General features: G+C 38.9%; 1 protein-coding gene across 1 annotated transcript in view; it reads left to right on the top strand.

Moving 5' to 3' along the window:
- RHOJ (ras homolog family member J) overlaps nt 1-13654 on the top strand; it is a 182464-nt gene extending 168810 nt beyond the window's left edge. The window contains exons 4-5 of the mRNA XM_006864572.1: nt 2125-2220; nt 13508-13654. Of these exons, the coding sequence (XP_006864634.1) occupies nt 2125-2220; nt 13508-13654 (243 nt within the window). The remainder of the gene's footprint in view (nt 1-2124; nt 2221-13507) is intronic.
- The last annotated feature ends 893 nt before the right edge of the window (nt 13655-14547 follow it).

Below are 14547 nucleotides of genomic sequence, written 5' to 3'. Positions count from 1 at the left end.
CCCCCCCCCCCAGGGCAATGGGTGAGATTGTCAATTGTACTTGTTACTTACTATTTTTTTTAATATCTGAAATGCTTGATTCACAAAATAGATGTGAATGTCAAAATGACCCCAGTGATCAAAATGGGCAAATTATGACAGGAACACCTTAATAGCACTTCTAGAGAAAGAAGATAGAAATGCATTATTCTCTATTGCCTTTAAACTCCTCAGTCTAATAAGATGTTAGAAAAGTTAAACCGGTATGCCAGATAAGGAAACCTGTGATTATAATAGCCTTTAAAGTATTCTAAAAGCTAATAAAGTTACATAGTTTCAACTTCCAACAGTAAGTCAGTTGCACAAAGGTATTAACAATTGTTCCAACCTCATATATTTTAAATGGATTTTGTTCTTTGCTTTTTAAAATCCAAATTACTACCCCAAAGCATAGAAATGTACTAATACCAAAGGGCCTACTTATTATCAATTTCATATGTTGTCTCATTGTGTATTTCCCAGTTTATATTGGGGCTTAACAAAGAGAAATTTCAATAAAACATAAAGAGAAGCAAAATATCTCCTAATAAAAATATGCAAACACACAGTGTATTTGTTTAGCCAAGGACAAGGCAGAAAAATTCACACATTCATAAATTAATGTTCTTGTATTACAGATATGTGTTTATTTGAATTAAGTTTTTTTGCCTTAAATTTCAGCTGATAATGTTTAATCATGTTTATTGATGGAGCTTGGATCCCTGCTGCCAACATATGTGATGGGACATTCAAACACCTTTGAGGCATCTGAGCCTGTTTTATAACAGATGGGCACCAAATTGAGCAATTAAGTCCCTAAAGCACAAATTATAAGAGCTGAGCAATATGCTTATACATAGAACTCCTGGTGTGGCGCTGTAGAATAAGTACTGGACTGCAAGATAAGCACTGGACTGCTAACTGCATGGTCAGCAGTTCAAACCCACCAGCCAATCATTGGAAATCCTATACAGGATCACTATGAATCAGAACTGACTCAGCAGCACTTAACAACAATATATGAATGCATTGGTTTTTCTTTAGGACAAGAGCTCTCACATACAGACATTCACACCCATTCATGAATGCATGGGTTCACATACATGTACAGTGAGATTTAAAAGCAAACAGGATATTTAATTTATCAAACCTAACCCAAATATAGCATAGTGGTTAAGAATTGGGCTGCGAACCTCAAGGTCAGCAGTACGAAACTACCAGCCATTCCACAGGAGAAAGATGAGGCTTTCTGCTCCTGTAAAGATTTACAGCCTCAGAAACCCTGTACAGGGTTGCTATGAGTCGGAACCGACTTCACGGCACATAACCAACCAACCTAAATATATGGACTTCTGGTGTGGTGCTGTAGGATAAGCACTGGACTGTGAATCACAAGGTTGGTAGTTCAAACCCACCAGCTGCTCCTTGGAAACACTGTACAGGGTCACTATGAGTCAGAATCAATTCAAAGGCACTTACAAACAATGCATTATATGTATGTTATCCTCAAAATAGTTCTATGTTTGCAAAGACTAATCTTATTCCTGAAGAAAGTCCTTTAGAAACTCCTCCTTGGGACTCACCTTCAGATCCTCACAGGTGGAAAATCTTCATCTCGTGGAGGGCAGAGATTTGATTTAGAGAAGACATACCCACAGTAGAATTCATAACTAAGAAATGAACTATTATACAATGTTCAGTTGGTTAATATCATTTGGGACCAAAGTAATATTACCTTACCATTGCTAAGGTAATAAGACAAAGAATCTTTTACATGGCCTGTAAATTGGATCCAAAAAAGGAAATTTCAAATCATTTAAGAAGCCAGCAAGACAATCATCAGAGTAAGTTCTCAGCTTCCCAAGGTAATTGAAGGGGGAAGTATATGCTGTTTTCACGTAAAAAGAAATTATTTTATTTGTTTAGATGCAAAATGTTCATACTTACTTACAGAAAACTCAATGTTAATAGGAGAAGTCTGTTATATGACCATTTAAAATATTTGGTAAGGAAAAAATCAATTAATTCATTAAATAAATTTAAAAATTAAAATTTGGTAAGGAGTGAAAAAGTTAATGAGTTGATCACATGTATGTTTTTTGCTAGATTGATCTTCGTGATGACCCCAAAACTTTGGCCCGTTTGCTGTACATGAAGGAAAAACCTCTCACTTATGAGCATGGGGTAAAACTTGCAAAAACGGTACTGTCGAATTTTAATTGAATTTTCAATGTGTGCTCACCAAGAGAAGAGTTTGGTAGATGGCAGAGATTGGGATGGGCAAGCTGCACAGGCTTTTGATTTAAAGCACAGTGTTTAGATTTTCTTTCTCTGTTTTATATTCTCCCCTCTGTTCCAGTAAGGATGGAAGAGGCCATTTGGTTAGTGGTCTTGTCAACCAGTATTATGTTTTCCATTAAGAAAGAAGCTTGGCAAATTTGAACAACTGAAGCTCTTTCACTTGATTTAGCAACCTCTAGAATATCCACTTGCCCATATTTCATTTGAATAAAGGGAGTCATTAGATGTGTATTGGTAATATCAATGCTTATCATTGGTGTAACTCGTACAAATGACCTCCTAAGAGGCAGTTTGTTATTTTCTTGGGAGAAACTTAGATTAGTGTCTGGCAGGATTGTGTTTGTTCAACATTTCTCACCATATTATAAACAGCCACTTAGACAGGCTGTATTGTGTCACAGCCAGCATCTGAAAGAGTAACATAGACCAAAAATTAACTAGGTGTGGGATCCAACTGGCTGTTCCTCAAATACTAGCAAAGTGCTCACTGCTGAAACCACTTTCACAGATCTTTCCTCACTCTTGAGAGGTTAACATGCACAATGATATTGCTAGGGAAGCATTTTAGAAAGTATTTGCCAGACTACCAAATTTTTGTCTCCCCATTACCGCCAAGATGTGCACAAAGCAGACACTAAATGGACAGAGAAGATGTAAACACTTCATACAAGAGGAGGCCTATAGCTCACATTTCCACAACCTGAATCCACTGCCTTAGTTAGCTTGTCACAAATCCATCAACCCAACATCCGAGGTTTTAAATTGTTCTGGTTTTGCCTTCTAAGCAACTAACCTTGTAAACCATATGTCCTGTACACATCTAGAAGTCACCCTTATTAAGCCTGTCAAGAATAAGGTTATCTATAATTTCTTCATTAACAAACATGCATGCATTTATCTTATTAAAGCATACTTATATGCCCCCCAAACAAAAAATGGAACATGTAAAGAGTTATAGAAAATTACATTTTAGGGGTACAGGACATGAGAACACCCTACAAATACTTGAGATAATAAGCACTTCTTACTTCTGTTAGTGGAGTCCTGGGGTGACCCTATAGGATAATTGCTGGACTGCTAACTAGAAGGTTGGTGGTTCAAATCCACTGGCTGCTTCTTGGAAATCCTATACAGAGTCACTTTGAGTCAGAACCATCTTAACAGCAACTTGACAACAACTTCTGTTAATAAACACGTTAGTGCTGCCAGTAGTATTCACTGAAGGAATCCTTCGGATGTTAAGTACACGCAGTCCCCAGTTATGAATACACTCCATTCCTAAGCATGTCTAAGTCAAAAATGTGTAGATAAGTCAGAACAGATGCATATGGTTCTTATTTAGCTTTGAGGCAAGAAAAGACTGGATTATTTAAATGCTGCATGGGCAACAGGTGAAGATGGCTTGTGATGAAGAATTTGTTGGACTTACTGTACGTCTCAGATTCTCTCTCATTTGATCCTCATGAAAAGCCTCCTAAGCAAATAGTGTTTTTCTCATTTCATAGTTGAGGAGACAATCTTAAAGAGATTAACATGTTGGATCCACACAACTGATCATAACCAAGTCCAACTATTCCAATACATCTGTAGACTTCACCACCTACACACGTGACCATTGTACAAACTGTCTCCTTTCCAAAATCTGTTGCCATGGAGTCTATTCATGGCAACCTCATATGTGTCAGAGCAGAACTATGCTCCATAGGGTTTTCACGAACTGATTTTTGGGAAGTCAATCACCAGGGCTTTCTTCTGAGGCAACCCTGAAAGGATTCAAACCTCCAGCCTTTTGGTTAGCAGTTCAGTACGTCAGCTGTTTGCGCCACCCTAGGACCTTGTCTTGCCCACTATACAATTTTTCTCCAGTAAAATGGATACGTGTCTATAGATTCTTATACCATGTCCATCATTCAGTGTCAACTTTTCTCATTAAGATACACAAATACATCAATCCATAGGTAATTGCATGCAATACCTAGCTATGCATTTTTCATAACCAGAACATCTCTTTGGCTCTTGGCAACAACTTGGTTTCTGTGCTCCTGGCTTCTAAGTCTATCTCCAGCCACCATCCAATCAATATCCTAGCCTTACCTTCTGCATTTGGAAAGTTGTTTTTTTCCCCTCTCAAAAGAAAGAAGTCATTGAAAAGCCTCCCATCTCATTTCATACTTATTTTAGGAACAATAGCTGAGTTCACCACTTTATTGCCTTTTGCCAGTTTCTCCTAGCAACTGCTCTCAGATACAGAGAGAATGATGTTTAGCTTACAAAATCCAATTTAGAAGAAAAAACAAGCAAGATTTTAACTCATTGCATCACAATTCATGTAATTATAGAGATGTTTAAAAGTTTCGCTGCTCTTTGGCTTTTCTGTCAGTCGTTTATAATAACAACTAACGTTTATGAAGCATGTACAATGCAGTAGGCACAATGCCAAGTTCGTTACAGGCTCCATCTTAATTAATCCTCCCAGCAATCCCCAAGGTGTGTATATTATTATCTCCACTTTCCTAGAGGAAACTGAGTCTCAGGTTAAAGTCATACAGCTAGAAGGTACTTAAACCACCTCACTCTCCTGTTTTCCTTTACAATCTGAAAAATAAACCCTTAGGTTTGGGCCATCTTTATTTACTGAAGATAGCCATTTTTGAAAGATCTTTTGTAAATATATGCACAACAAATTCTAAATGTACAATTCAGTGATGTTACATTCTTCAAGTTTTATAATGTTCCAGCTGCCCTTTTCCAAATAGATCCACCACCAAATCGCAAGGTCGGCAGTTCAAGTTCAAGCTGCTCCTCAGAAACTCTATACAGGCTCGCTATGGGTAGGAACCAACTCAATGGCACTTAACAATGAAACTAACAAGAAGTCACTGCCCCTTCTTATCCAACCTTCTGAGATGCTGTTTTGTCACTTTCTGAAGAACCCTATTTAGTGTGCATATTCTTCCCACAGTCTAAGTGCTTTTTAAGTTCAGAGTTTTCACCTACATCCTCCTATTCAGTATTTTTCATTATCCAAACACATTTTCCATCTCTCATCTCTTTTAAAACAAAATAAGTGCCCCTTGAAATGATAAAGGACATTTTCACATTACACACATTTGCAACTCATTACATCCCAAAGTCAACTGCATATAAAGAAATATTGTGTACCAATTTAGCAACGATATATATTCATTTACTTGCTTTATCCTCCCTTGTCTTTTTACTAATGTGACATTTTTTCCTGTTTGTTTTTTGTTTTTAAAGATTACATTTGTATATGTCCACATTGCTACTGGATTTGTTTGAAAATGATTGATTGGACACTAGTATGTGTCAGGTTTTTGACCTGTAATATTTTTATCACTAAGATTATAATTCTTGGTTCATTGTCTCTCCCAATTCCATTTGCTATAAACATGGCTTCTAATCAGACTTCCTTAAGGTATTTATTAGTACAACAATTTATCATTTCCCCCTTTGGCTTCTTCTTACCCCCTCTACTATCTTCCTCACCCTTTATTCACTTTGACCTTTTATTTTGTTGTTAGTCTTCAGCTTAGCACCCATTTCCTACTGGCTTTTAAGAGGCACAAGTAGGAATTAAAGCAGCAAAATTGTAGTGAAAAATCAATGTCCGTCTTGTTAGTCAGCTAGTTTCTGATACTGTCCTTCTGACAGAAAAAGTCACGTTGACCTTCCTTACCATATATGGGAAGGAACCCTGCTAGCATAGTGAGTTACAAGTTGGGCTGCTAACCACAAGGTCAGCAGTTCAAATCCACCAGCTGCTCCCACTGGAGAAAGATGAGGCTTTCTACTCCCATGAAGATTTACAGTCTCAGAAGATACCCAATGAGAATTGACTAGAGGGCACACAGTGTGTACGGGTAGCGCAAACAAGCACTTGACTACTAGCAGAGAGGTTGGCAGTTCAAACCCACCCAAAAGCACCTTGGGAGACTGGCATGGCATTCTGCTTCTGAAAGACCACATTCTTGGTCTACAGTCTGTTCTGCTCTGAGAAGTCTCAGCCTTGAAACCTTATGGAGCAGTGTTTGTACCATTGTACAGTGCCACCAGCAGTATGGGAGGGTCCCAGTCTCTCCACAACCTCTCCAGCATTTGTTGTTTTTTGGGTTGTTTTTTAAAAAACTTTTCCATTAATGCTGGAAAAGATGATATCTCATTGTTGTTTCGATGTGCATCTCCCTAACCACAATGTTAGCAGTTCAATCTCATCAGCCACTCCTTGGAAACCCTATACAGGGTCGCTATGAGTTGGAACCTACTCGATGACACTTAACAACAACAATGGCTAGCAATGGTGAACATTTCTTCAGATGTATGTTAGCCACCTGAATGTCTTCTTTGGTGAAGTATCTGTTCATGCCCTCTGCCCACTTTTTTAAATTGGATTAATTGTCTTCTTGTTGAGGTGTTGAAGTATTTTATAAATTTTGCAGAGTAGTCCTTTGACTGATAAGACATTATCAAACATTTTTCCCAGTCTGTGGATTCTCTTTTTACTTTTTTGGTGAAATCCTTTGATGCACATAAATGTGTCATTCTTAGGAGGTCCCAGTCTCTATTTTGTCTTCCATTTGTATGTTTTCAGTTTTAGTTGATAATGTATTTAAGCTGTGTATCAGAGCCCCTAAGTTTGTCTCTGTTTTTTCATTGATGATCGTTATAGATGTAGCTAGGTTTTACATTTAGGTCTTTCGTCTGTGTTGAGTTCATTTTTGTATGGTATGAGATATGGATTTCCAGTTTTCCAAGTACTATTTGATGCAGTAGGGTCTGCGCTGGATTTCAGACCACAAGGTCAGCAGTTCAAACCCACCAGCTCTTCCTCTGAAGCCTTATACAGGGTTGCTGTGAGTCAGAACCAACTTGACAACACTTAACAACAACAACATTTGATGAAGAGACTATCTCTTTCATACCTAATGCTTCAAATTAACTTGTAAACAGTCTTTTACACAGGCTCTACATTCTTCAGTTTCCCACAATCACCACCATTCGATATTCACACAGTTAGTACATTTATATTATCCATCGTTCAGTTGGCAGTTGCTGCTTTATTGTCTTTAAAAGTAAAGCCACAGCAAAACCATCTTGCCAAGAAACATTTTCCTTCTTTTGTTGATATAGAATTTCTCTCAAAAGCCATTTGATTTTTTTTTCCCTTCCCTTGGCTGTTTAGTTGCCCTCTTTGTACTTTTCTTAATTCTCAAATAAAAAATAAGAACTTCTGATACTCTGCTCTTTTATATGCCAGCTTCCTCTGTATATTATACTAACATCTTCTCTCCATTTATGTTGTTGTCAGTTCTGACCCACAGTGACCCTGTATAGGGTTTCCAAGGAGTGAGGTTGAACCACCGACCTTGTGGTTCAAATTGACATTTTTCCTCCTCTTCCTTCATCACCATAACCATAGCTTTTGCTTTTTCAGCTACAATCGCCTTACATTTTTTATAGACAGCAAGCACTACAGAACAGTTAAGACTCCAAGTCTGGAGATGAATTCAAGTCTCAGCTCTGCTGAATTGTAGCGCGTTTACTTCACACCTCTCTAGACATCAGTTTCTTCAGCTGCAGAATGAGGATGGTTCTGCAAAGTTGAAATACGCTAATGTGGCACCAGATCTAGCTCAGCAAGGTGTATTTGTCATGTCCATTTGCCTCTTAGGTTTACAGCTGGGAAGCCTTCTTTGGCTTTATAGGCAGTTCGTGGGTTAAAAATTAAATCCGTTACTAGCATGTCTTTAAAATTTTGTATGTCCATTAAAATAGGTTCATATGGTTCTTATTTTGCCTTACTTTAGAACAAGAAAAGGCTCAAAGCCTTTTCAATGTTTTCAAAGCAACCCATGCAGCAAGTGAAAGTAATTGTGTTGATGAAATTATTTCAAGTAGGGGTTGAGTCAAGGAGTCCTGGTAACATAGTGGATTACCAGCTGGGCTGCTAACCTAAAGGTCAATAGTTCAAATCTACCAGTCACTCCGTGGGAGAAAGATGAGGCTTTCTGTTCCTGTAAAGATTTACAGCCTCAGAAACCTGTAGCCATGAGTTGGAACTGACTCCATGGCACACAACCACCACCACCAGGCATTGATTCAGAGATTGTGGTGGCTCTATACAGTGAGCACTAGGTCAGCAGTTTGAGCCCACTACTCCATGGGAGAAAGATGAGACTTTCTGTGCCTGCGAAGATTTACAGCCTCAGAAACCCTATACAGGGTCACTATGAAATGGTACTTAATGCACTTAACAACTTAACAATAACAAGGGGTTGATTCAGTTGTTTCAAAGTAAGGGCAAATTTTCTTAACATTAAAGCAGGGCTTTGGAACTGCATTGTCGTGCTCAAAGACAGCAGTGTCCTGCTGACAGATAGTGTAGTGGCCAGTCTGAATGTGCATAGTTTTCCACAGTACTGCCAATAATCCAATCTTACACATCAGGCTCCTGAAAGACTCACTACACCTCTTCTGAGTCTCCCATTCCAGGCTTTCGACCTGTAATATTTTCCTACCCTGGTTATCATGTTGAATCACTTAAATTGTAAAAATTCAGGTCTGTTCCTGTTTCCCTTCATCAGCCACAACAGGACCTGTTTGAAGACCTGCATTATAGGACCAGTAAGAATTGCCTATAAATCGAACATTGGTAATTTCGTGTTGCCTCCAGCTAGTTTGTATATTATTTTAGAACATGCCCCACCACCATATCCAGGACTACCTGGAAGACATATTAGGTTTCCTTTCACGTGATTAATAATCATGCGGTTTTTGTTTAATTTCTTCTTTTGGAATCTTGTATCATCTGCACATCTCTCATAAATTTCCCAGTTTTGAGACATTATATTTTAGTTACTGTTATGAAATTGGATTCCTGGTGCAGTGCTGTAGGATCAGCACTGGACTGTGAACCACAAGGCCAGAGGTTCAAACCCACCAGCTGCTCCTTGGAAACCTTATACAGGGTTACTACTATGAGTCTGAAATGACTCTACAGCACTTAACAACAACATTATAAAATTACCAGAAAAAAAAAACAAAAAATGTTCACTCACAGTTTACATTCCTAAATCTGTAGTTTCTGAAAACCAGCACATTCCAGATTGCTAACATGTGTATGCGAGCAAGGATTCTCAAATCCTAAGCACTTACAAATGGAGTCTAAATTTTTGTCTGTGTAGATCACTTTACCCCAAGAGGCCTATGAAGTTGTTACTGTAAGAAAAGCCACATTTCCTTGAGAAATTTTTCCACTTCACATTTTTGTGGTGATCTGGACTTTGCCTTTCCCTGAGCCAGACTGAATTCACTCACCCTCCAAGCACTTGATAAATGGTGAAGAATACTTCCCTCTTAATTTGGTTCTATCTCTCACACCTATTTGTCCAGATCACACCCAAAATCTGTTTGCTACTTTTCCTGGAACTTTCAGTAAACACAACGTTATATTAACCCAGTCACAATAATCCCGTTATCTAATGATTCATTATCTTCAGAAATGACTAAATTGGAAAAGACAGGGGTAGCTTCTTCCTGTACCATCAAAAGGCCAACGGTGACAGGCTGTCAGATGCTCTCTGGGAGAGGAGAGTCTGTCTCCTGTGCAGGATCAGATACAGCACAGTCCCGTGTGTGAGCTGAGCTCAGCCTGGCTCACTTGGCATTTCCAGAATCAAAGAACCTGAGGCTTGTGATCGTTGATGGGGAACTATTCCCGAGAGCACAGCCCCCAACTCCAGAACTTCCTGGGTACTTTTCAGTATGGCTGATGAGAGCCCTCACGTACGGTCATTCAGTTGATACAGGTGCTCTTTATCTGTGCTCATGTCAAGCATTGGACACAATCCCAAGATGCAACCGATAACACTTCATGACACCATTAGGAAATTTTTCTCTGCCCTTTATTCCTCTCTTCATCCATCTGTTTGTAATTATACAGTTTTAAAAGTTACTTTCTAATCCAAAGACAATAAAAACCATAAAACAGATTTTCAACATCCAACATCTTTTGCTATTTTCCTTTGGCTCATATGTTAACCATTCTCTACAGGAAGAAAAAAAAATATATATATGTAATGTCTTTTGGAAATGTTGTTGTTATTAAGTACATTCAAATTGATTTCGACTCATATTGTGCCTGTATAAGGTTTCTAAGGACAAGAAATGGGCTTGACCCACCGACCTTGCAATTAGCAGTTCAGTGCTTATCCTACAGCACCACAGTTTAGGAAATATTTCTTCTGGACTCAGCAAAGCCCCTGAGCAACACAAGTTGTGGTTTGTTTACATATCTGTGGTCTTCCAAATGAGTAGGCAATTTCATTTGCTAATTACAATTGACTAGCTTCTTACAGAGTTGGATGATAAGTCATAGCTACTGCCAGGAAACAAGGTAAAACACATTCTCAAGAGATCTCAACTGTAGGGCTAGGTTTTTCACTTTCTCATTGGGTGCCCTTAAACAACTCACTTCACCTTCTGGGTCTGCTTCAACTCTGTTCTAAGCCAAACCACAAGTTCCTCTAGTCCAGATAGTGCCTACTGACTAGTTCCTGTCAAGCACATCTTCACAAGAGTGTTTTCTTTGGTCCAGAGAAAGTGTTCTTAACATTGTTGTTGTTGAATCAGTTAGAACTCACAGAACAAAGCTGCCAGGTCCTACACCATCCACACAATCATTGTCAGATTTGAAACGTCCATTGTTGTAGCTGCTCTGTCAGTCCATCTCACTGGAGGTCTTCCTCTTTTTCAGTGAACCTCTACTTTACTTAAGTACTTTTCTTGGGATTGGTCCCTTCTGATAGCATGGTAAAAGTACTTGATATGAAACCTCACCATCCTCAATTTTAAGGAGGATTCTGGCTATACTTCCAAGACAGATTTGTTGGTTTTTCTGGCAGTCCATAGTACTTTCAATATTCTTCGCCAATCCCGTAATTCAAATGCATCTATTCTTGTCCAGTCTTCCTTATTCGTTGTCCAGCTGTCACATGCATATGAGGCATTTGAAAATAGTGGGTCAGACACACATTAGTTCTCAAAGTGGCATCTTTGCTCCTTAACACTTTTAATAGGTTATGTGTAGTAGATTTTCCCATTGCAATGCACCATGTGATTTCCTGGTTTTGTTCTTAATTGGTAAATAATAAATTAACATCCACATTTCTAGCTCCCTTTGAAAAATATAAAGATGGGCAATAGTGAACCAACATTCCCATCGGTCAACAATTGTCTAAAGTGGAGTTAAGACCAGCCACTCTCAATGGGTCATATACTTTAGAATCCACTGCAATCCCTGCCTCTTCCTTATTGCCTTGCACTGGTGGTAGTGGTGGTGATAGTGTGCCGTGGAGTCGGTTCCGACTCATAGTGACCCTGAATAGGGTTTCTGAGGCTGTAAATCTTTATGGGAGCAGAAAGCCTCATCTTTCTCCCACGGAACAGCTGGTAGTTTTGAACTGCTGACCTTGAGGTTAGCAGCTAGATTCGTAACCACTACACTACTGGCCTTAGTAATGATCTGAATTTGCTATCATGTTTTAGTTATTTATCTGCCCTGGTTACTAAGAGCTTACCATCCAGCCACCCTCTACTGGGTCTGCTTTTATTTTTCAAAGTTATACTGATAATGTGAAACATAAAATTGAAACATTTCTCCAAATGACCTGAATATTAAATGCCTGTATCATATTGGTGGTTCATGCTGAGCTTGTAACTGATTCTTACCACCAGGTCTCTTCCACATGAAACTGGTTGGCACTGGCTTCTGATTTCTGAACAAGAATCTATAATTCTAGTCTGAATTCAATATTCCACACAGAGGTTTTGTGATTATTAAATACACCATAGTATGGAGTCATCAAAGGCTTAAAAAGAAGGCCTTAACCATGTTTCGTTCTGTTGTGCATAGGGTCGCTATGAGTCAGTACTGACTCGATGGCACCTAACAACAACAATAACAACCATGTACTAGAAATCCTAATGTGGTGCTGTAGGATAAGTACTGGACCGCTAACAATAAGGTTGATGCTTCAACTCATCAGCCATTACCCAGAAACCCTATACTCATAGGGTTGGTAAGAGTTGGAACTGACTTAACAGCACTTAGCAACAACCACCATAATTGTGCCGCTGTAGAATAAACACTGGACCTATAGTAACATCGGCAGTTCAAATCCACCAGCCACTCCTTGGAAACCCTATACAAGGTCACTATGAGTTGTAACAAACTCAATGGAACTTAACAAAATATGCATAGACCCCATACTGACAAAAAAGATGTCTTTCAGTGAATGTCTGTCAGTTATGATTTTATTTTTATGTATTTAAAAAAACAAACAAAACCGTCATCTTCTAAAATATGTTACAACTCAATAATAATGCCAAGCAGACATTACTTTGTTGAGAAATACCTTATTCAGAAACACATGTTAATCAAACCCGGCCTACAAAACCATACCATCGGCTCTGTCCTCCTGCTTCCTCAGCCTAGTTTGCCTCACCACATACAGAAGGCAACACATTTCACTTGCATGTGATTTATACATTCTTCATATAAATGAGAGGATATGAAAAACCATATCATTCACAAAATGCATTTAAATCTGATCTCTTAATTTGTTACATTTGTGTAGGGTTTTTTTTGTTTGTTTGTTTTATTTTTAATATTACTTTAGGACTAAATGGCTGTGGATCCCTTTGGGAATCTATTGTTTACCAAAAGTGATCTACAACCATTTATTGCTAATACAAAAAAACCAGTTGCCAGCCGACTCAATGTGGCTCCCTATGTGTTAGAATAGAACTTTGTTCCATGGAATTTTCAGTGGCTGAGTTTGGGGAAGTAGATTGCTAGGACTTTCTTCCCAGGTACGCCAGGTAGACACAAACCTCCCAGCTTTAGGTTAGCAACCAAGGGTATTCATTATTTGCACCATGCAGGGATTTCATTGCTAATGGAGGAATGCAAAAATTATCCAAATGAAAACACATAAACATTAGAAGAGCAGATTCAAATTTAAAAGAAAAACACGATATCTAAACTAGCACCCAGTCACACCTGTGGGTCAGAGCTGTTGTACTTAGCAGGGCAGAGGGCTCAAATCACTGTCCTTTCTTTCCTTACCAAGCAGAAGAACCTCATGCCCTTTTCTCTTTTGTGTTTAAGATCGGCGCACAGTGCTACTTGGAATGCTCAGCCCTGACTCAGAAAGGTCTCAAAGCAGTTTTCGATGAAGCAATCCTCACCATTTTCCACCCCAAGAAAAAGAAAAGCTGCTGCTCTGAGTGTCACAGCTGCTGCACAGTTGTCTGAGGTTGCTGAGACCCGCCTGAACCCCACTGAAGGGTAAGAACAGCAGCCGATGCCTGGACCCAAGCTCAAGTCAGAAAGGAGGGTATGACCAAGAAGGAGTTCACTTCACCTTGAGACTGCTCCTTCACTTCAGGAGTCCTCCCAAGCACCACATTCTAGTCAGCCACTGCCACGAACCCCTGCCAACCAGAAGCATCCTCATTGCACACGCTGTGAAAATGCTGAGCTTGGATTTCAGCTTTGTGCTAGAGACAGAGTCAGAACCTGTCTTTCTTTTCACATCTCCTTCTGTGAACACGAAGTTGATGGAGATCGTTGCAGGAGACCCAAAAGGAATTCACTTTCGGTATCGCTGGCCTTTTACAGAACATTGGAATACGATACTGACCTTTCTGAATCTGCTACTCTACCTGTGTGTCTAATGTTCATCTGTACTATTTCCAAAAAATGTGCTAGCTTCCAATTTACTCAGGCCTTACAAACTCATACCAAATCAGCCTAAAGACAAGATGTTTTATGTTCACTTCTACTTTCAGCATGCTTCTGCCAAAGCTATTAGAACCAACATGTACCTCTGAATGCCTGATTATTACAAGTAGATAAAAGAAAACTTTAAACACCTCATGGATATAACAACCCTACAGAGCCATGATTTGGTTGTTTTGTTAACGTGATTGAAAGAAAATCATCTGAAATTTTTCAGGCCCACATTTTTGCCAAAGATTCATTTTAGAAATACTGTAGTTATTGTCGGCCTGATTTTGCCATATTATATCACCATAGAAAATTAGAAGTGAATTGTGTTAAAAGAAAGTACTTTTTCATCCAAATTGTCTGGATGGAGGAAGGTAGCAGAATACGACTTTGAAGATATTCTTTATTCAGCAAAGCAA

Source organism: Chrysochloris asiatica, unplaced genomic scaffold, assembly GCF_000296735.1.
Source record: "Chrysochloris asiatica unplaced genomic scaffold, ChrAsi1.0 scaffold00067, whole genome shotgun sequence".
NCBI classification, from domain to species: Eukaryota; Metazoa; Chordata; class Mammalia; order Afrosoricida; family Chrysochloridae; genus Chrysochloris; species Chrysochloris asiatica.
This window is presented reverse-complemented; position numbering and strand designations above follow the sequence as displayed.